At 46.1% G+C, this 24,263-nt stretch overlaps 1 protein-coding gene across 1 annotated transcript in view; it reads left to right on the top strand.

Annotated features, from left to right (window-relative positions):
• The window catches only part of LOC123769137 (protein unc-13 homolog 4B), a 441,599-nt gene that overhangs the window by 74,978 nt on the left and 342,358 nt on the right, over positions 1 to 24,263 (top strand). The window contains exon 3 of the mRNA XM_069309818.1: positions 9,920 to 10,069. Within this exon, the coding sequence (XP_069165919.1) occupies positions 9,920 to 10,069 (150 nt within the window). The remainder of the gene's footprint in view (positions 1 to 9,919; positions 10,070 to 24,263) is intronic.

Consider the following 24,263-nt stretch of genomic DNA (forward strand, 5'->3'; position numbering starts at 1 on the left):
ACCCAAACTGAGGGAAGGGTTTTTGACACTTTAAAAAGAAAAAAGAATTTTTTCCAGAGAATTTATTTCCTGCGCACTGCGGGGGTGTCACATTTGGAGGCAACGCAGTTAAGGGGTTAATGCCTCTGACCTCTCCTCATAGCTCTTGCCCTTCAGTTCTGGGAGCCACTTAGTCTTTGCACCTTTTCCAGTTTGTTGATATGCTTCTTAAGATATGGACACCACAAAACCACTGCATATTCTGGCTTTGGCCAAACAAAAGTCGTGAACAATTTCTTTTGTATATCGCCATCCAGTAATGTTCATTGTCTACATAAACGATCTACCAGTGGGAATACAGAATTACATGAACATGTTTGCTGATGATGCTAAGATAATAGGGAAGATAAGAAACCTAGATGATTGTCATGCCCTTCAAGAAGACCTGGACGAAATAAGTATATGGAGCAACTTTTGGCAAATGGAATTTAATGTGAATAATTGCCATATTATGGAATGTGGAATTGGAGAACATAGACCCCACACAACCTATAAATTATGTGAGAAATCTTTAAAGAATTCTGACAAAGAAAGGGATCTAGGGGTGATTCTAGATAGAAAACTGTCACCTGAGGACCACATTAAGAACATTGTGTGAGGAGCCTATGCTACACTTTCTAACCTCAGAATTGCTTTTAAATACATGGATGGAGAAATACTAAAGAAATTGTTCACGACTTTTATTAGACCAAAACTGGAATATGCAGCGGTTGTATGGTGTCCATATCTTAAGAAGCACATCAACAAACTGGAAAAGGTGCAACGACATGCCACTAAGTGGCTCCCAGAACTGAAGGACAAGAGCTATGAGGAGAGGTTAGAGGCATTAACCCTTAAATGGCACATGGCTATATACCATTTGACACCCACAGGCGCATACAACAACAACAATAATTCTTTTTTCTTCCTAGCCTGTTAATTTGTGTTCACTGATCACGGGAAAAATAATAAAAAAATCATAAGTGGCATATATTGCCTGCTATAGGGCAGGGAATTTTGACAAAAAACAGGCGCTGACTCAGCGTGCGTCCCAGGCGGTCTGTTGCTTGCGAGCTGTCAGGCCAGAGTTGCCACAAAGAGATAATTACCTAATTATTTCAATGTCTCTGATTGATTTGTCGTAGTTTTTTTTTGCTGTAATATTATTCAATAGTGTGTAGTGTGATGTATTTATATAATAAAATGAATCATCGCTGTACTCAAAAATATGGTGTGCATATTGTTGATTCAATTATGTTCATCAAACAGTGAATAAATACTTTGTTGGTTATTACACTATATACACAGGTTATATATAAGTATCTGCATGTTTTGTTCACCATAATGAACCACAAAGTTGCTATTATGAGTCAAAAAGAAACGAGGAATAACCGCCGTGTACCAGCCAAAAACTCACTCCCTCCCTCAAGTCACCTGACTCGCCCACATTCTCCTCCCACAACATTTTTTTGCTTTCATTCACTATATACAGACTCTATATAAAAGTATCTACATTTGTGTTCACCATAACAAACCACTAAGTTGGTATGCTGAGTGGCAGTGGCAGCCAATGGCAGCCAGTGGCAGCCCACTACTGGCTGCCACTCCCTCCCTCCCTCAGCTCGCCTGACTTGCCACCATTCTCCACCCACCATACTGTTTTTGCTTTTATATACAGACGTTATATATAAGTATTTATATGTTTTGTTCACCATAACTGTACATCTAAGCTTGTATGGCGAGTAAAGGCACAAAGACGTAGGACCTCACACAGTCAGCTGGCTGCCGCCCTCAAGGCCAGATGCACTAATATTTCTCCTCCAACAATACTGTTTGTGGTGTTATTACGCTATATACACACATTATATATAAATATCTACCTGTTTTATTCACCATACTTGTATAAGTAAACTGGTATGGTGCCCAAAAACCATCGTGGTAACCAGTAAACAACATGATAACAACGGTGGCGTCGTCGAGCAGACGACGCCACCGCCCTCACCAAAATGGCGGCTTCCAACCTACTCCTCTTGCTGTTTATACCCTCTATACACACGTTATATGTAAGTATCTACATTTGTGTTCACCATAGCGAACCACTAAGCTGGTATGGTGAGTGCAGTCAATAAAAGATGGCCACACACAGTCAGAAGACATCGCCACCATCCTCCCTCCCACAGCATTACTCCTCCCTTCATGGCGGACAGCACTAAATATTACCACAATCCTGCTATTATCAGAACCCTGGTCAGTTTTATCACAGTCAGGGTCTTCTGTAATGTCAAAGCTACATAATAGCATGAACAAGTATATTATGGCATTTTTAGGCGATGCTGTGGTCACAAGCTGAAGAGCAGTGCTGTGAGCTCATGCTGTGTGCGTCAGGCTTGGTAGCTCACTCAATACTGAGGTCCCTAACACCCGGGAATTTGGCCCACGATTTTTTTTAAATGGCGTCTGTTTACAAGATCCCTGATGAAGGTGTGGTGAACCCTGTGTATCCGCGGGCCGTTTAAATCTTGCGTAGTACTCCAAAGCATCACATGATGCGATGCGCAATTTACTGCAAGTCGGTCAAAGCATCATATGATGTGATGCGCAATTTAAAGGTTAAATATGCAAAAACTAGAAGATAGAAGAAAAAGAGGCGATATGATCACTACGTTCAAAATAGTAACAGGAATCGATAAAATTGATAGGGAAGAATTCCTGAGACCTGGAACTTCAAGAACAAGAGGTCATAGATTTAAACTAATGAAACAAAGTTGCCGGAGAAATGTACGAAAATTCACTTTTGTAAATAGTGGTAGACGGTTGGAACAAGTTAAGTGAGAAGGTGGTGGAGGCCAAAACCGTCAGTAATATCAAAGCATTTTATGACAGAGTGCTGGAGAGACAGGACACCACGAGCATAGCTCTGATCCTGTAACTACACTTAGGTAATTACACACATGCACACACATAAGTGTACACATGTACTCGTATATATGTGTACACACACACAGACATACACATGAAAAGAAAAGAAAATTAAATAAAGAAAAGAAAAGTACAAGCAGCCGACTAGTGGGCAGAGAGCACCAGGCCGGTCAGGCGAAGAAGGCACCAAGAAAGCACAAAACTACATCAAAAGGCCCACCTCGATAACAAAACCCAAGGGCCCCGGCATGACCACAACATGTGCCAAGACCCAAAAAGATCAGCCTGCAAGCCAGGAAGACCACTGAACCCCAGAAGGCAGAACCGGGTCACACACTTGAAAACAAAGCCCCCAGAACCCACAAAAGGGGCCTAAGAGGAAGAAACCTCCAGAACGAAACCAAAGAACCCAAAGGAACCCGGAATCGAACCCGGGGGAGCCCAAACCACCACATTTGCCGGTGGAAATACACCACAGAAAGGCAAAGCACAGCCCCCAGACAGAACCCCCAGGGAAATGGCCAAAACAGACCGAAAGCCAAGGGACAAGGTGTCGGAGCAAGCGTAAACAGTCCGGGACACTGAGCCCAAATCCTAGTGCCCAGACACAAAACAGACAGAAAACGGAAAAACCGGTGTAAAAATCAATATCCAAGCATTCCTAGAGGAACAGAAGATGGGCAGAAACATCAGAAAAGCAAAGAAACCCCTGAAAGAGGTGAAAAACTCACCCAAGATGGTAGCTTGCACACCCAGGCGCATGTAAACAAACCGCAACGCCGCACGGATGGCTACGCAGGGAAACTGACAGAAGAAAATGGCCAAGAGAAACAGGGGGTCGTGACCAACGCAATGGATACAAAAACACGCCAGCAAAAGTGGGAAGCAAGCAGACTAGATGGTCAAAAAAACTCAGCCCAGAAGCAAAAAATCCAGGCAGGGGCAAACAACCCCAGAATTGCTAGCAGGCATTCCCCACAGCCCCGGGAACCCGCAACAGAGGCCCTGGGGCAGAGCCGTCCTCCACGCCCTCTGCTCTTAAAGAAAAGGAAGAGTCCAGGGGACAGGCAGCAAGAAAGGGCCACTGGTAAGACCCAGAAGCCTTGGCAGGAGGAACAGGCTCAAAAACCTCCGTCCCCAACCCGAACGAGGGCAGCCCCCGAAACCGCCTGAGTCTTGGCCCCAAGTAAACCCGGTCCCAACCCTGAAACCCGCAGACGGTCAAGAGCCGGGAACAAGGAGGGAAAACGGCGAATAGCACCTAACCAAAACAGTGCGGCCCTGGGGCATCCGAGTAGGAAACCAATCTAGCACGTTACAGCAACCTAAACCAAGCTTGCAATGCGGATGCCGCCTGTACTCTGAACAGTAATAACATCAGGAGAGTACTGGAAAACAAGCAGAGAACACAACTCGCAAGACTCCAGGTCAAGGTGTCAGTGACCCAACAGGCAACATGACGGAGGTAAAAGTGGCGACTGTCACACAGATGCAAGGGCACAGCAACCAACAAACCCGCACAAGACGGGTTAGAACCCGGAAGACACATGTAGTGGTCCACCGAGCCCCGACAAGGTTTTCCAGGGCCCGTAGGGTAACAACTATGGGAAGCCCGGGCAAAGTGTTGCTAACCGGTTAAACACCCAAAACTAACAAAGGGTTGAGGACAACACTGAAAACTCCTACGATGTGTACAATCACAGGGGCCTAGCAGATGGCCTCCAAACACTACCAGTGGAACTATAGCCACATTAGGTAGACCACCACAAGGCAAATGAAAACAAAAAGAAACCCCCCACGAAAGTTCACCGTTCCCAGAGGCAACAGAAACCGGTCACCGCTTAGGGGGCAGGTCGCGCAACACCTTGACACCCTAACCAGCACAATACCAGTCCCTGCCCAGGGCCAAACAAGGGCCCCAAGCCCCAGCTGCCCCCCAAGAGCGAGGCAAATGCTGAGCAGCAAGAACCTCTACGGGAATGGTTCCCGAACGCCCCAGGGAAGATAACCCTGTCACGCAGGGGCAGTACTCACAGGGCACTTAGGGAAGGAAGCCCCTAAGTGCATGCAGCGCCGGTACTGATGAGGAACACCTGGCCACCACTCAACACAACACACGGCAGTGAACGCCACGAAAGGCAAACACTGCCTAGGAAACTGATGCCAGAGAAGCATCTGTCCCGGTTGACATTACCTTACGAATTGATGCTAGGCAGCTGGTGTGGTGAGGTCTGGGAGGGCTGCGCGGACGATTGGCGCAGCAGTAAAGTGTGATGTTTTCTTGTTTCCTAGGGATTGTAGGGAATTTCTACCTCTCTGTTCGGTTTTGTGTTTTAGTTTTTTACCATGTGGATTTTTTTTTGTTATGCCTACCTTTCTGGGTGCCTAACCCCGGTCGATGGCAGATAAGGAAAACCCCAACCACAAGGGGGTTTTCCAGGGCCGTTGCTCCCTGAAACCTCTCTGAAGGGGCCAGATTCTGGCACTGGTCTCTGGTAGGTCTGAACTCCTTAGCTAAATGTCCCGGTCTAATATAACATACATTAGCCTGATAAGATCCAAGGAGCCGTAGGGGCTCCCTACAGAAACAGCATTGAATTTTTTGTGCATCAGAAAACTTTTTATAAACTTCTTTTCTATTATAAAAAACAAATACAGTATCCACTCAATTTAACGGCCTCTTTTATACCGATCTGCCGGTATTAACGACCGGTTTGGGAGCCCAGTATCTGGAGCCTGCTATACCGGTCTGCGGTCGATATTACCGACAGTCTGTATTGGGTTTGTTGTGGCATCAGCGTCCCCTCACATGGCGACCAGGCCGCCACCGACCTGGATCGTCCAGAGTCATATATTACATCTTAATTTTCTTTTAAAATGATTCACTTTAATGAAGAAAATTGTAAATTATTATTAATAAAATATTTTGAAACAGTTTTTATTAAGCAAAAGTCTTTGTTTTCTTATTAAATACCTTTTATAGTATGTATAGGCACTATGTATTTTTTTTCCCACGGACCTAGTATGTACTCCGCTGGGCCATGTGTTCCCATTGTTTACCGTGAACTCGCGCGGCTAGCTTCAATTGTGAAGGATATTACTGTACTGTAATTGTGATCTTTTTAATTTACAAAATGCCAAAAGTTACCCAAAGGAAGCGCCTGACGGTTGCACAGAGCTGGAGTTAATTAAGAAACTTGATAAAGGATATTCTCATGCACGAGCAGCAGCAGAGTTTAACATTCAACATAATTGTCAATAGTGAAGTAGAATTAGAACTCATGTGAATTAGTAGTAAGGCTAGCTGTTGTGTGAAGTGAGTGCCTGAAAATAAGTGTACTGTACATACAGTATGTACCCTGTATACAATATAAACAATATAAAACAAGCGCTGCAGAGGATGACGTAATCATCACAGCTTCGTAATCTTCAGCTTCATTAAAAGTAAGTCAATTTACCAATTTTATTATAGTATTACAAGATATTAATTGTTTTTTTTCAACAAAAGCTACATATTAGTCTCTGCAAATGTATATTCTATCGTCAGCAGAGAAAAGGTGAGCTCAAAATATTTCGTCTTGGCTAGCTCTCAGTGACAAGGCTCGATCGCCATTGTTATGGCATGGCCGCCACAGCCTGTGTTGTAACATTAAAAGTAAGTCAATTTACCAATTTTATTATAGTATTACAAGATATTAATTGTTTTTTTTAACAAAAGCTACATATTAGTCTCTGCAAATGTATATTCTATCGTCAGCAGAGAAAAGGTGAGCTCAAAATATTTCGTCTTGGCTAGCTCTCAGTGACAAGGCTCGATCGCCATTGTTATGGCATGGCCACCACAGCCTGTGTCGTAACATTAAAAATACATTACCTGCACTGTTCAGGGTAAATCAAAACACATCTCTAAAATTTTATTAAGACAATATTAACTCACTGATTGATACATGAAATATTTTTCAATACAAAGGAATGAATCAATTTTTTCCCACCCATCTGGACTTGATCAGAGCGTGTTCACACATCATCCATGCAGCAGCCAGTAACTGGCTTAATCGTCGGCCGTGCACTAAATTGGAATGCAATTACACAATGAACTTTATTTAATTTTAGTTATACAGTATAAAATACAGTGGTACCTCGCATAACGAATTTAATCCGTTCCATGTTCGTCATGTGAAACGGACGTCATACAAAACGAGTGTCCCCCATGTAACCAGTGTGATGCACTGTGTTTATTGTGAAATTTCCCTAGTGTGCATGACATCAAATGTTCCCCAAAATATAATTTTTCTTTGTAAAATGATAAATTACCGTCCCTGAACATGTCTATGTAAAAATAATTACCAAATTCCACTTACTTTGGCTGTGAGGGCGTGGACAAGGTGCGCTTTGACGTCATCAGGGCCTGGTCGCCCGTGTGTGAAGCTCCCAGACACGGTCGCGCAGGCCACTCAAGCACCGCGTGTTGCCACAAATATATTTTCAAATATTTTTTCTATGCATTTCCAATGCGGTTTTATTTGTTTCTTTTATCGTATATGATGCATATTTGTGACCTTTACAATATGTATACAGTAGAATGTTCATATTTTTCCATGAAACTGTGATACATGTGTCAGTAATGTGTCCACAATAAATGTTTATTGTCACAATATTACGTGGTAAAAATTCACTAATATTACAATATGTACAGTTTCATATACTATTTACACAGTAACACACTGTATTACACACTCAGTACTTTGGAGGTGCATAATAGTCAACGAAGTAGTCCATGGTACACAGCGCGACTTTGCTCTTCTTGCACCAGCTACAGATAGATTTTTGTTTCCCGTTTCATCGTTCTGTGTGCTTGCAAATAACGCACTCGCATGCACCCTTGGCTTTAGTACTTGTAGGTGGTATGTAGCCAAGCTTGTAAAGCATAAAGTAGTATTGAAACGATTATAGGAAAAGCTCAATTTGTAAGGTAGTCTTGAAAAAATCTCTTTGTAAGGTCCCACACAGGAAGAGATTCAGCTAGCCTCAAAGAGTGTCCATCAGTCAGGAAGAGATTCAGCTAGCCTCAAAGAGTGTCCATCAGTCAGGAAAAGATTCAGGTATTCTTGAAAATATCAATGAATATCACCACCATGGAAGCCGCTAACACTGTTAATCTATGCTACTTGTATCAGATGCATCATCACTGAACGCAGAAAATGATTCATCTATGTATCATCTATATACATTTCAGATGGCAAGGGTGGGGCTCAGAGCTACACCTGGATACGCTCGCTGTATCATCCTCATAGGTGCTGTATCACTGGCATCCGACCGTTGTGTTAAGCCCTTATTACGCCTAGCTTCACCAATGTTATGACCCTTATGTTCTTCAAACAATAGGGTCTGAATTGCACTGACTGAGCACAGTCTTTCAACACCGTGTGGGACAGGTGTTTGAGAGCCAGAGGCGCGTGTGCCACAAATGGTTGCTCACGCACTACTAACCCAGCCAGCAGCCCTTGCCTTTCATATTCGTTATAGCAAAAGGTTCGTTCAGTGTTTGTTGGGTAGGCTGCTCCAGTATGACAATCTTTGTTTCAAATGTGTTCCATTTGTTTTGTATTTGTCACTTACGTCTCAATAATGGAGCAGCCTACCCGACAAACACTGAACGAACCTTTATGACATTTGTCCATTTTTCAAATTGTTTCAACAGTTCTTTTATTTTTCGTTTATTTTTTTTTTTTTTAAAGAAACATGGAGCAGCCGACCTGTAGACCGCGGAACGAACCTTTTTGACATTTGTACTGGTTTTCAAAATTCTTCCTTTTTTTTTTATTATTTTCGTTTTTTGTATGTAAGAAACATGGAGCAGCCTACCTGCCGACCACCGAACGAACCTTTTGCTATAAGACAAATGAAAAATAAATATTGAACACATTTGAAGAAAGGAAAATGTCATAATGGTTTATTCAGTGTATGTAAGGTAGGCTTCTCCATTATTGAGACGCAAATGACAAATAAAAAACAAATGGAACACATTTGAAACAAAGATTGTTATAATGGAGCAGCCTACCTGCCGAACACCGAACGAACTTTTTTGACATTTGTTGTATATCAGACATTTCATTTCATTTTTCCTACAAAAACGTCAATGCTTTGCAACATCTCAGTAGTCACCCTTTTATATCCCAGCATCATTAGCATCTTTAAACAAGAACAACATAATTTATGTGCATCGTCGGAGGCATCTAAGAATGTGCAAGAAGCAGCGCGACCCCACCATGTGGTGTTGACGTTACACAAACCAGCGTTCGTCATACGGGACGATTTGACGCCGATCAGGCCGTTCGTTACCCAAAATATTCGTCTTTTGGGGCAATCGTTATGCGAGGTAGCACTGTATATCCTACCTGAATGTTACTTGAAAAATTACCCGACCCGACTTAACTTCGGAAATAACGGAGCTCCGTAAATAACGACTAGGGCTCAGCCCCATATAGGCTGTTAAATTGAGTGGATACTGATCAAAATTTTTTTAAGTAGTGTACAAGTATATCAACTACATTAAATATAAGGTGCTCCTAGGCCATTGCTCCCTGTGTCTTTCTGAAGGGGGCCAGGTTCTAGTTCGTGGTCCCCAGTAGGCAAAGGACTCCTGTGACAGATGAATCCAAACTAATTTATTACTATATCAGTTTGAATAGCTTCAGGGAGTCTCTGGGGCTCGCCCTGGAAATGGCGTTTCATTACATTCAGCGCTGTTTTTTTACAGGCCCCATTAATTGCAGAAACTCTTCACCCACTCACTTGAAAATTCCATTAACCATTTTTATGTTTTAAACTAAAAAAAAAAATTGTCTGCCTAAGTTAATGAATATACTGTAATTGCATGTTGTCAAGTACAAAATTTAAAATATATGTTTTGTATATACAAAATAAAAATTTAGACTATGTGAGTCATATTTGTTACTTGTGTACTGTATATCTATTTCAGGAATTGAAAGATCAAAGTCTAGAAGGCTGGTTTAACTTGGTCAAGAGCAGGGAAGATGAGATTAATCAAGTATCTACCAAAGAAAGTCTTAAGCCAAATAAGAAACGAGGAAGCATACGCATAAGCCTTAAAGTATCTACTGTAGCTGAGGTAAAATTTATTTCATTTAATGTAATAATTATATCTCTGCATATTAGCAATTTTCATTGATCAGTCCAAGTTTAAGCCACAGAACATGAACTATCAAATGATAAACCTGAATAGTACACAGGCCTCACTTTATCATTTGATATTTCATGTTCTGTGGCTTAAACCTGGACTAAATGAAATAGTTCACCACATAACTCGAGTGCACTCGGGTATGGGGGTTGATTGAGTTCATAAAGACACTCTCATGCTGTTGTAGGGTGGTGGTACAGTGGTACAGCACTCAGTGGGGCATCATGTGGGTGGAGGTTCTAGTGCTCAGCAAGGGCATTTGGAACTTTCAAGTAAATATATATATATATATATATATATATATATATATATATATATATATATATATATATATATATATATATATATATATATTAATTATATAATAATATATTTGCATGCTGTCAGGTAGAATGGCAGGCAAGCTGGAAGGTAGGATGACAGATTAGCAGCAGGCTGGCAGGCAGGCTGACAGAGATTTGTTGGTGCTCACAGGTACCAGGTCAGTTAGGCAGGCAGGCAGTAAGGTAGTTTGGCTGGAAAGCATGAAGGCAAGCTGTCAGTAAAGGATGTAGGCAGAAAGGCAGGCAAGCAGGAAGGTAGGTGGAAAACCTGCAGGCAGGCAGGAAGGTGGTGAGGGAGAAATGCAGACAGGCTGTCAAGTAGATTGGCAGCAAGAAAGGTAGGAAGGCATTCAGGACTATAGGCAAGCGGGAAGCCTATATTCAGGCTTACAGGATTGTGTAGAAGCAAAAAGCCAAGATGATCAGCCAGGCAGGCAGACAAAGAGGCAAGCAGGCAAGACAGCAAGCAGAATGGCAGGCAGGCTGGTATACTTGCAGGATTGCAGGCATGCTGGAAGACAGGATGATTGGCGAGTCAGATGACAGACAGGATAACAGGAAGGTAGCCAGGCTGGCTAAATTGCAGGATGAAAGGCAGGCTGGCTAAATTGCAGGATGGCAGGCAGGCTGGCTAAATTGCAGGATGGCAGGCAGGCGGGCTAAATTGCAGGATGGCAGGCAGGCTGGCTAAATTACAGGATGGCAGGCAGGCTGGCTAAATTGCAGGATGGCAGGCAGCCTGGATGGTTGCAGGATGGCAGACAGGATAACAGGAAAGCAGGCAGGCTGGTTGATTGGCAGAATGGCAGGCATGCTGGTAGGCTGTATGCTTGCAGGATGGCAGACAGGCTGACAGGATGGCAGACAAGCTAGCAAGACAGCTGATTAGCAGGATGGCAGGCAGGATTGGAGGAAGGCTGCAAAGTAGGATAGCTGGACGGAAGACAGATGAGCAGATAGGATGGCAAGCAGGATTGCAAACAATCAGGATTGCAGGCAGGCTGGCAGGATGATAGGCAGGAAGGCAGGCAGAATGGCAGGTAGACCAGCAGGATGGCAGGCAGGCCAGCAAGATGGAAGGCAGGCAGACAGGAAAGCGAGCTGGCTGGCAGAATGGTAGATAGGATGGCAGGCAAGCTGGCTGGCAGGACGGCAGGCAAGCTGGCATCACGGCAAGCAGGATGACACAATGACAGGCAGAATGGCAGGCAGGAGGGCAGACAGGCTGGTTGAATGGCAGGCTGGCTGGCAGAATGGCAGGCTGGCTGGCAGAATGGCAGGCTGGCTGGCAGAATGGCAGACAGGATGGCAGGCTGCCAGGATAGCAGGCAGGCTGGCTAGCAGGATGGCAGGCAGGCCAACAGGATGGTGGGCAGGCAGGCTGATAGGATGGCAGGTAGGCTGACAGAATGGCATGCAGGCTGACAGAATGGCAGGCAGACCAGCAAGATGGCAGGCAGACTGGTAGGATGGCTTGCAGACTGGCAGGATGGCAGGCAGACTGGCAGGATGGCAGGCAGGATGGCAGGATGGCAGGCAGGATGGCAGGATGGCAGGCAGGATGGCAGGCAGGATGGCAGGCAGACCGGCAGGATGGCAGGCAGGCTGACATGCTGGTAGGCAGGATGGCTGGTGTTACGAACCTTATCTCCTGTGGAGAGGGATAAAGGAAGACAGTCGTCATAATAAATTAGCTGTTAATACAGAGGAGTTGTGTGATGGCACTGCAGAGTGTTTTCTTGAAAGAAATCTGCAGCTGGCAACTGGGCAGCCCCGGGTGACAGATCACTCTGCCCATCAAAGTAGTACCTTTGAGCTGGAGATTGTTCAGGAATAATATTTTGCTTTACAAGAAATCTGTGTGATGGAAAAGTGGACTTAACCACTGCACTGCACAATGCGCCTTGAGGCACTTGACGGGTGGTGCGCAACGTACCTTAGGGATCTCTTAGGTATAGCGTACTATTCAAAACTGGCGCACGGTGACGTGGGCACGAAATGGATGCCTGAGGGCTCCAGTGATCATCCTCCATTTTGAAAAAATCCCAGCATGCCCCAGGGCCATGGGAAGCCTCGGTTTCAAGGAAGTAACCATGTCTTACGCATCGTCTACGAGCTCCCGGTCCACTGTCAGCCGCGGTCCAGGAAAACGACTCTCTGAGGACGAAATACACAACATATTGTATGATGATGGAGTGTTGGATGATGATTTATACTACAATCCAGAGAAAGTCCTAACACAGAGGTCTGACATGAGTGAGGGCAGGACAGCCAGCCAATGAGGTGGAGGAGGTCGCGAGTGTGTACAGTACACGCACCTCACCCGGCCTGCCTCACCCCCCTGGGTCAACACCACTAGAGTCACTACCACCATGTGTGTCCTCTGATGTGAGTTTATTTAGTGATAGTACATGTGATGAATCATTCTCGGGCTTCAGTGACATAGGCTCTAATATAAGCAGTGTTGACGAACTGAGTACGAGCAGCGATGGTGTTACTAGATGAGGTTTTACTGCCTCAGCAACACACCGAGGCAAGCGGCAAAATGTCATGTGGACAGAGGACAATGACAACAGTATTCACTCGACATCAGGTGTTTGTGATAGGCCTACACTACGCAGAACACTCTCATCTCCTGGTATACCTATACGCGGCTCTAACACAAGATGACAGAGCCGTGTTTTTGGTGCTCATGGTGGTGTTGGCTGTGATGTTGGCACCAAAACCAAACCCACAGGTGTACTTTTGTGGGAGGATTGTGAGACTTTTGTCCCACAAATTTCAACATTTGATGGTATCGATGTTGGTGTGACCCCGTTATTCCCTAATACAGGTGATGATATGGCTGAAATTGACTATTTTATGGCATTTTTGATAAGGAATTCATGGACCATCTCGTTGCAGAGACGAACAGATATGCTCACAGCCTCGTTGACTTCGGCATTTTACCTGCCTCTCGCATAACACGATGGAATGACATGACAAATGAGGAAATGTATATGTTTTTAGCGTTGAGCATGATGATGAAACTTTCTGAAAACACGTGATCCAGGATTATTGGAGCAAAGACAACCTTGTTCCATCTTCTGTATTCAACAGGTACATGTCAAATGATAGGTTCCTGCTGATTCTCAGGTGCCTGCACTTTGAGTTTTTGAGAACAATGATAATGAAGAGAAACAGGATAGACTGTGGAAGATGCGGAAGATTTTTAGTGATAAGAGTGGAAAGTTCCGTAACTATTTTGTACCAGGACAGAATGTGCTGATTGATAAATCGCTAGTCCTCTTCAAGGGACAACTGGCGTTCAAGTAGTGCATCCCATCAAAGCGGCACCAGTTTGGAATCAAGTTTTCTGGGGGGAGCCCCGTCGGCTCCCCGGAGCTATCCCAGGCTGATATGCTAATGTCAGACTTTGGCATCAGTCATGTGTATGGAGTTCTTAGGCCTACCGGGGACCACGGCCAGAACCGGGCCCCCTCAGAGAGGCAAGGGGAGCAATGGCCTATAGAAGCCCCCGTGTAGTTGGAAGCATTCTATGTCTGCCATCGACCGGAACAGGCACCCAGAAAGGTAAGCGCCCCAAAACAAACCCCTATTCTGGTTAAAATTGCTACCTAAAACCGAACTAGTGGATAGAACTCCCCAACCGAAAACAAGCAAACTAGTGTGACGTCACACACTGCCGCGCCGCTGTCTGCGCAGCTCCCCCCCTCCCCGGGAGGGGGAAGGGGGAGCCCCAGACCCCCCGCGCCGGCTACCCACACCTCAGTTCTTGAGGCTGATGCTATAGGCGATGGTCGTGTGCTCTGGCTCCGGTGTCGCTACTGCACTGTGCTTTGCGTGTGGTGTTAGTTTTGTGGGTGCGAGAGCCAGGAGTTATCTTCAGTACTCGGGCTGCATGCGCCTAGGGCTGCCTTCCCTAGGTGCCCTGTAAGTACTGCCCTTGGGGCTTGGGGCCACCTTCCACAGGCTCCTCGGGGTCTGCCTCTGCTGGTCCGTTTTACCTTTCGGTTTTTCGGCCGCCTGTTGGGCTCTTGGGTGTTCTGTTCTCCCTTGTTACCGGCAGGTAAGAGGCAGTTTGCACTGGTAGGGGCGCAGGGTGCTGCTCAGCTTGTATTTCCCGACATCGCGGCCGGCTCTGTTCCTTGGGGTTCGCTGTCCTCTTGCGGGGTTTTGTTTTTCTTTTTGTTTTTGCCTGGTGGGGGGTTCTGTCCTTTTATTCAGTTTGTTTTTGCCCTTCCACTGTTCTCCTCGGTGGCGCCCCCTGCTAGGTCCCCGTGAGTGTACACGTCCCTGGGGTTCAGCTTTAGAAGTTTGCTTGGTAGTTTTGGGCGCCGGTTTGCAGCACCCTGCCTGGGACTACCTGAGCGCGAGTCCTCTTAAAGTAAACGCTCAGGACCCTGGGAATCCCCTAGGGGGCGCGTGGGTCCGATGGATGTGACCCCGGAGTCCCCACTCGCTGTGTGCGAGTTTGAGGGTTGCTCGGTCTCCTTGTCTCAGGGTGACCCTCATTGTTTTTGCCTCTGTCACGCTGCCTGTTGGGTCGGTGATACTTTCGACCCTGAGTCCTGTGAGTGTTGCTGCTTGCTTGTGACTCAATTTACCCAATCCTCTGATGATTCTATTCGGGTACGGGCGGCACGTGCGTTGCAGTCTAGGTTTCGTCTGTTGCAACGCGCTCGGTTGGTTGCTTCCCCGGATGCCCCGGGGCTGCCCCGCTTTGCTTTTCTAGACCCGGACTTGGGGGTGGGGGTCGCTTCGATCCTGGTTCAGTCCGCACCTCCTCGTCCTTCCCCTTCTGTTCGTTCTGGTCCCCCGCCCCTGCTTCCGGCCCCGAAGCGTCTGAGGGTTTCGGGGTCGGAGCAGGGGTTACTTGATCTCGAGACTCGGGCAGCTTCGGGGGTTGCCCCTTCCGGGGGGCGGCAGAGGCATTCGAGTCTTGTCTCCCGGCCGAAGCTTCAGGGTCTGACCAGTGGGCCCCCCTTCCTCCAGCTTTTCCGGCTGCTCCGTCCTTGTCTTGTGGGGTTGGGGCTTGGGGAGAGGACTCGGCCTCGGGTCCTGTGGTGACGGACCTCGAGGCTGGGGAGGGGCTGACTTGGGGGCCTTGGGCCCCGCTGGACCCCGCCTGGGTTTTTCTTCCCACTGAGCGGGGCTTATTGTTACAAGGAGTGGGGTTTTCTTTTCCCCCCTCTGCGTACGAGTTGGATTTGGTGTCGGCCCCTCCCCGGGTTCGGTTCCGTGTTCCCCCGGGTACGTTGGTTCCGTCCTTCCGGAGGTTTTCGGCTTATCGCATCCAACCTGGTGTGGTGCGAGCGGCCTTTGCAGCTTACCTCCTGCGTGACCCGAATTATGCCTCGGAAATGGATCCGTCCACGTTCAGGTTTGGGACTTCGTTCCCTTTCTGGCTCCGTTACGAGGTTCCGGAGTCGTCCTGGCTAGCAGACTGCCCCTTGTTTGGTCTGGATTCCTGGCATTCCTTCTGTCGTTCCCGCACGCTGGAGTGGCGGGAAGCTTCCACGGTGCTTCAGGTTTTCCTGGGGGGTGAACTTGAGTACCTGAATGAGTGCTTGTTTGCCCCTGCCCTTCCCCGCGATGTGGGCGTTATTCAGCTCCATGTGCAGGTTCCCTCCCTTTCGGCGGCGCTCGTGGCGGAGGACTTGCGCGCCTGGGGCCTTTTGTGTTCGGCCTTGCGGTTCTTTTCCCTCCTGGAGCTGTCTTCGGATTGGCTCGTGGAGGATGTGGGGACGCTTGGGTCCGTCCCGGGGTCCGGCACCTTGTCCTCGGCTGCGCGTTCGTCGGCTGCCTTGTTGAAGCTGTTCACGCCGATTTTGCGGGATGCGGTTTCCCTGTTCTATGCTTCCCGTCTCGCGTGTCGGCAGGCGGTGCTGGGTTCCTCCGTGGAATCTGCTTGGGCTCTGGCTCTTAGGCGTTCTTCACCTTTTTGTCCTCTCCTGTTTGGGGAGTCGGCCGTGGCGCAGTTTATTCAGGCTGCGTCGGCGGCTTGTCGTCCGATGTCGGACTTGTTGGTTTTCCGGGGGTCCCGGGGTGGGTCTTCCCGGAAAGGTCGTGCCAGGGCTCTCCGGTGGTTCATTGCCTGAACCGCGGGGGTTCGATGCGGTCCTTGTCTCTTTGGGGTTGGTCGCTTCGGGTGACTCGTCTGCTGAGTTCTCGGGGTTTGGCTCTCCTGGCGGTTCACGTACGGGGCGTGTCCAACGTCTTGGCCGACGCCCTGTCTCGCTTCGTTCCCCTCTCCACGGAGTGGACGGTCGACGACGAGTCCTTCCGTTGGCTTTGCCAGACGTTCAGGCGCCCCGAAGTGGACCTCTTCGCGTCGGCGTGGTCGCGGCGTCTTCCCGTTTATGCGGCGCCCTTCCCCGATTGCGAGGCCGTCGGGGTCGATGCCTTTCGGCTAGACTGGTCGAGGTGGGGGTTCCTGTACCTCTTTCCCCCGGTTCGGCTGTTGCTCCAGGTCCTGACTCGCTTAGAGACTTACCGGGGGAGAGTTGTCCTTCTGGCCCCTTGGTGGCCGGCGCAGCCTTGGTTTCAGGCGCTGGTTGCTCGGTGTCCGAACCCGAGGGTTTTCCCGCGGCTCCGCCTCTTTCAGCAGATCGGGCCGGTACGTCACGTAGCTGGTTCGATCTTCTCCTCGAGTCTTCGCGTATGGTTTTTTTGACTAGAGTCTATCATCATCTCTATGGTGATCAGGTGGCCTCCTTGTTGGTGTCCCACCTGAGGGCTTCTTCTCGGCGGCAGTATGAAGTTTCCTGGCGGTCCTTCCGTTTCTTTTTGCGTCTTCGTCGTGTTAGCTCCTTGTCTGTTCGGGTGGTCTTGTCCTTCCTCTCGTGGTTGTTTCAGGACCGTCATCTTATGCTTAACACTGTCGCTTCGTATCGTGCGGCGCTGGCGGAGCCGCTTCAGCTTGCTTTCGGTATCGATGTTACGTCTGCGCTGTTTCGCAAGCTGTCTCGTGCATTGTTTCACCTCCGGCCTGCTCATGCGTCGCCTGAGCCGTCCTGGTCTTTGGACAGAGTGCTTGCTTTCCTTTCATCTCCTCGTTTCGTTGTGGCCCCTTCGGTCCAGGATTGTTTTTCCAAGGCACTTTTCTGGTTGGCTTTGGCCTCTGGGGGTCGGGTAGGGGAGCTTCATGCTCTCCTCCGGCGCAGGGGTTTCTGCTCTTTTGGTCGTGGTGATAGTTTTGTTCGTTTGCAGCCGTCTCCTTCTTTTCTGGCGAAGAATGAGACTGCTGCGTTCCGGAGGGGTCCATGGGTGGTTGATGCTTGGTTGGTCAGGCCGGGGGTGCATCATGTTTTGTGTCCGGTTGCGGTGCTTCGCCGTTATTTGCGCGCCACAGCTTCTGTGTCCGGGGACGCGCTGTGGGTTGATCCGGTTTCCCTTCTTCCCTGTTCGCGGGTTCGGGTCTCTCAGGTCGTCCGCAGGGTTATTAGGTCCAGCCAGCCTGCGGTCTATCCCCGTGCCCATGACGTTCGTAAGTTTGCGGCTCTTGCTGCCGTCTTTGGGAATATGTCTTGGTCTGATATTCGGGCGCGGGGATTTTGGCGGTCGAACAGGGTCCTGGCTGCTCGTTACCTTGTGAATGTCCCTGGGCCTCGTCGGGCCTGTGTTGCTTTGGGTCGGCGGTTGCAGCCAGTTGTCTCGGCTTCGAGTTGAGGGGTGAGCGACGACCGCCTCCCGGGTAAGTCCCTCTTTTTCTGTCTGTGGGTAGTTAGCTCCGGGGAGCCGACGGGGCTCCCCCCAGAAAACCAGCGTTGAATGTAATGAAACGCCATTTTCTGGGTGAGTCCCGGAGGCTCCCCGGCATCCCTCCCTCCCTCCGGTCGGCGTTTTTTCGCGTTTTTGACATCCAGCCTCAAGAACTGAGGTGTGGGTAGCTGGCGCGGGGGGTCTGGGGCTCCCCCTTCCCCCTCCTGGGGAGGGGGGAGCTGCGCAGACAGCGGCGCGGCAGTGTGTGACGTCACACTAGTTTGCTTGTTTTCGGTTGGGGAGTTCTATCCACTAGTTCGGTTTTAGGTAGCAATTTTAACCAGAATAGGGGTTTGTTTTGGGGCGCTTACCTTTCTGGGTGCCTGTTCCGGTCGATGGCAGACATAGAATGCTTCCAACTACACGGGGGCTTCTATAGGCCATTGCTCCCCTTGCCTCTCTGAGGGGGCCCGGTTCTGGCCGTGGTCCCCGGTAGGCCTAAGAACTCCATACACATGACTGATGCCAAAGTCTGACATTAGCATATCAGCCTGGGATAGCTCCGGGGAGCCTCCGGGACTCACCCAGAAAATGGCGTTTCATTATATTCAACGCTGGTTTTTTGTGCTATGTGACTGCAAAAATGGTATTTTCATGGACATGATACTGTATTAAGGTACAGACATTGACATACCAGGTAAAGATCCACACAGGTTCTCTGGCAGTGTCATCAAAACACTCATGGAACTGTTGTTGGACAAGGGGCATATCCTGTTCACGTACAACTACTATACCAGCCCCTTGCTGACCAGATTCTTCCTTGACCACAACACTGGCATATGTGGCACTGTCAAGGCCCACAGGAGGAAGAAATGCCAGTGTTTAGCATTGGTATTGCAGTGGGTGATTGCCAGCTGCGAAAGTGTGACAAAATCTTATCAGTGGGCTGTAGGGACAGATGCGAGGTGAAAATGTTGACAACTATACACACTGGTGCCATGTTGAACAGTGGCAAAGTGCGCTTTGCAACACTGTTCCCAATATATAAACCTGATTGTGTCCTTGACTACAACGTAAACATGCGACTAGTTGATAAATGTGACATGATGGTTGGTGCCATCGAGTGCGTGCGAAATTCTGTGAAGTGGACAAAGAAATTCTTTTTCCACCTCTTTGACGTTGCATTGCTGAACTGTTTCAGTATGTATCTCGTGAAATCAGGCAAGAGACCCCCAATATGTACATTCAGTGTTGCTCTAGTGTCACTTCTTGTGAAGTTTGGGAAGGAGGGCTCCGTTGCAATGCGTGGGGGTGCCAGCAACAATGCCACATGCAGTTCCTGACAGACTTAGGGGTAACGAGATGCTCGGTGTACACAAGCTTGGTTATATGCCAGGCACAGGATCACGGAACAAGGGTAAATGTGCCTGCGTTGTCTGCAAGAACACACAACGTAGGGAATGCAAGTGAAGATGCATCTGTACCTGGTGTGTTGAGTGCAAAGTTCCCCTATGCCCTGTCGACTGCTTCCCTAAATATCACACACTTGCAGAGTTCTAAGTGTGTTGATAATGAATGTATATAGTGTGTGATGGTGTACAGTGTGTAAATGTTATAAAAGTACACATATGAACATGAAATATTGGAAATATTATCAATGTTTGTGGACACATTTGTGATACATGTAACAGTGTCTTGGATCAGTACGGATGTTCTACTGCCAGCATATTGTGAACGTGTTCAATATACATATACTGTTTTTCTTGCCAATCCTAAATGTATTTGCAATTGTGCTGAAAAAGTAACAAAAAAATATTTGTGGCAACTCGTGCGTGGAACACGTGCACGGAACAGAACCAGTGTGCAACTGGTTCCGGGAGTCTACACCACGGGTGGCCACCAAACCGTGACATCACACGCCATTGCCTGGACCCCATTGCGGCCAGAGTAAGGACAATTATTATTTTATTTGACATATATGTGATTAAAGAAGGGTATTTATCAATATTAGAAATCCGAAAAAATTTTGCGAGCCATTTATTTTCTTCTCACCAGGAGTTTGCCATAATTTAGGGTAGAACAGTGCAGTGGTTAATCACATAACTTGTGCAGGTTATACTGTTAATAGAGTCATTAAGAGGTTAGTTGAAGAAATGTTGAAGGATAAAGTATTCACGGATGGGGTAATGCGAGAAGGACAGACGCCATCTTGATCTGACACGGAACAGAAGCTGTCTGACTGGTCCTTGCTTTCCTGAGGGATTTCTCCTGCCATACTTTAAGATAAGCCAGTGGGTTGTATTTAAAAGGTTGCAAGAAGGGGTTGAATACTTTACATTCAACACACCAGGCAGTGTATACAACACACTGTGTGTAATTACCTAAGTGTAATTACCTAAGTGTAGTTACAGGATGAGAGCTACGCTCATGGTGTCCCGTCTTCCCAGCACTCTTTGTCATATAACGCTTTGAAACTACTGACGGTCTTGGCCTCCGCCACCTTCTTACTTAACTTGTTCCAACCGTCTACCACTCTATTTGCGAAGGTGAATTTTCTTATATTTCTTCGGCATCTGTGTTTAGCTAATTTAAATATATGACCTCTTGTTCTTGAAGTGTCAGGTCTCAGGAAATCTTCCCTGTCGATTTTATCAATTCCTGTTATTATTTTGTATGTAGTGATCGTATCACCTCTTTTTCTTCTGTCTTCTAGTTTTGGCATATTTAATGCTTCTAACCTCTCCTCGTAGCTCTTGCCCTTCAGTTCTGGGAGCCACTTAGTAGCATGTCTTTGCACCTTTTCCAGTTTGTTGATGTGCTTCTTAAGATATGGGCACCACACAACAGCTGCATATTCTAGCTTTGGCCTAACAAAAGCCATGAACAATTTCTTCAGTATATCGCCATCCATGTATTTAAGTGCAATTCTGAAGTTAGAAAGCATAGCATAGGCTTCTTGCACAATATTCTTTATGTGGTCCTCAGGTGATAGTTTTCTATCTAGAACCACCCCTAGATCTCTTTCTTTATCAGAATTCTTTAAAAATTTCTCACATAATATATAGGTTGTGTGGGGTCTATGTTATCCTATTCCACATTCCATAACATGGCATTTATTAACATTAAATTCCATTTGCCAAGTGGTGCTCCATATACTTATTTTGTCCAGGTCTTCTTGAAGGGCATGACAATCATCTAAATTTCTTATCCTTCCTATTATCTTAGCATCATCAGCAAACATGTTCATATAATTCTGTATACCAACTGGTATATCATTTATGTAGACAATAAACATCACTGGTGCAAGAACTGAACCCTGTGGTACTCCACTTGTGACATTTCTCCATTCCGATACATTGCCTCTGATTACTGCCCTCATTTTTCTATCAGTCAGAAAATTTTTCATCCATGTTAGAAGCTTACCTGCCACCCCTCCAATATTTTCCAGTTTCCAGAACAACCTCTTATGTGGAACTCTGTCGAAAGCCTTTTTTAGGTCCAGATAGATGCAATCAACCCAACCATCTCTTTCCTGTAATATCTCTGTGGCTCAATCATAGAAACTGAGTAAATTCGATACACAGGATCTTGTGTGTGTAATTACCTAAGTGTAGTTACAGGATGAGAGCTACGCTCGTGGTTTCCCGTCTCCCCAGCACTCTTTGTCATATAATGCTTTGAAACTACTGATGGTTTTGGCCTCCACCACCTTCTCCCCTAACTTGTTCCAACTGTCTACCACTCTGTTTGCAAAAGTGAATTTTTTTATATTTCTTCGGCATCTGTGTTTAGCTAGTTTATATCTATGACCTCTTGTTTTTAAAGCTCCAGGTCTCAGGAAATCTTCCCTATCAATTTTATCAATTCCTGTTACTATTTTGTATGTAGTGATCATATCACCTCTTTTTCTTCTGTCTTCTAGTTTTGGCATATTTAATTCCTCTACCCTCTCCTCGTAGCTCTTGCCCTTCAGTTCTGGGAGCCACTTAGTAGCATGTCTTTGCACCTTTTCCAGTTTGTTGATGTGCTTCTTAAGATATGGGCACCACACAACCGCTGCATATTCTAGCTTTGGCCTAACAAAAGTCGTGAACAATTTCTTTAGTATATCGCCATCCATGTATTTAAAAGCAATTCTCTAGTTAGAAAGCGTGGCATAGGCTCCTCGCACAATATTCTTTATGTGGTCCTCAGGTGATAGTTTTCTATCTAGAACCACCCCTAGATCTCTTTCTTTATCAGAATTCTTTAAAGATTTCTCACATAATCATTATTATATTGTTGTGTTTTGCTATAATTACTTTCTATTTTACAGCAGATTTGTTTTCATCTGTTCCTGTAACTGCTTATCTTATTGTATCGTGACATTCTTATCTATATTGATATATATTATCTATCTATTGTTACTTACAGTGTACCTGAGAGTACTTGTAAGCAATCTACCTCATTTTTGCTCAATTTGTTTTTGTATTGCTTAGTCTTGTTTATATTTTTGTTTTGTATATCTATATCTTGTGTTTTGTATAGTCCATGTTTATATGTTTTTTCTTTAATCTCATTTATTACCTAGGTTTCCTAGCCTAGCCATACTCCCTTACTCCATTGTACCCTTGTAAGCCCCTTTTGTGTTTGTTTTGCACAGTATTGTGTACATTTTTTTTTTCCCCTATTTTATAGCTTATTTCTACCTTGTAATTTGCCTTTCTTTCCTTGTTTTTCCTGCAATCAGCTTTTTTTATGCAGTCAAGTATAGACCCAGAACTTAACCTCTTATCCACTATCTATGACAATAATCACTTTAATGATCTAAATTGCAGATATTTTGCAGCACATGATGTAAACAATGTAGTAACTCATTATCACAATATCTCTGTAATCAATTTGAACGTTAGATCCCTAGGTAAACACTTCGATGATGTTAGTGCCTTGATTGAAGCTATTGACAACAAATTCTCTTTTATTATACTTACTGAAACATGGTTGAAAGAGAATACTACTCAACTCTTTAACATGCCTAACTACTCAGCAATTCACAACTGTCGTCAACTTCAGAGAGGTGGTGGCACTGCTCTTTACTACCACCAAGAACTAACATGCTTAAAAGAAATTAGAACTAGAGACTGCTATGGGGAGTATATCTTCGCCAGCTTCAGAGTCAAGGGTGCCGAGTCTGTCCTGTCTGTGGGTGCAGTTTATAGAATTCCTAACACTGATGTGTCCGAATTCAACTCAAACCTTAGAAATCTAATACTTGATAACAGACTGAACAAAAACCACCTAATTATCGCAGGGGACTTTAATATTGACCTCTGCGAGCCAGAACACCCTACTGCTGTTAGCTTCCTCAACTGTATGAATTCCTGCTTCCTCATACCCTTAATCACTAGACCTACTAGAATCACTGATAGCACTGCCACGACTCTAGATCACATCTGGACAAACATAACCTCTCCGCTTACTTCAGGTATAATCACCGATAGCACTACAGACCATTACCCCACATTTCTCTTAACTAACATTAGCAAACCACCTCTTGAGTCAAGAGAGATACGTTTTAGACTACACAATGAAGCTGCTATAGACAATTTTATAACTGCTACTGATAATGTCAACTGGGAGTCCGAGTTAGGTAACATAGAGGACATCAACCTAGCAGTTCAATCTTTTCTTCAAAAAACTCTTAGCCTTTATAATACCCACTGTCCTATGCTTACAAAACAAGTCACAACCAAGAGGCTTAACAATCCCTGGCTTACAAAGGGAATACTTAAATCTATTAATAAAAAACATGACCTTGAGAAGAAGTATAGGTTAGGAATTGTCTCCAAAGAATTCTCAAAGAATTACTCATTATTGCTATCTAAGATAATTAGACGAGCCAAAACTAAATACTACGAAGATAAATTTACCCAAATAAAGAGCAACATTAAACAAACTTGGAGAACAATTTCACAAATATTGGGATCAAAGAAGTCTATAAATAACAAACCGACTCTCCTGTCTAATAACGATGGTCAGCTTTCAGCCTCTGATTCTGCTATTGAGTTCAATAGGTTCTTCTCTTCCATTGGTTCATCCCTTGCTAATGATATTCCATC

This window comes from Procambarus clarkii, chromosome 66 (assembly GCF_040958095.1).
Source record: "Procambarus clarkii isolate CNS0578487 chromosome 66, FALCON_Pclarkii_2.0, whole genome shotgun sequence".
NCBI classification, from domain to species: domain Eukaryota; kingdom Metazoa; phylum Arthropoda; class Malacostraca; order Decapoda; family Cambaridae; genus Procambarus; species Procambarus clarkii.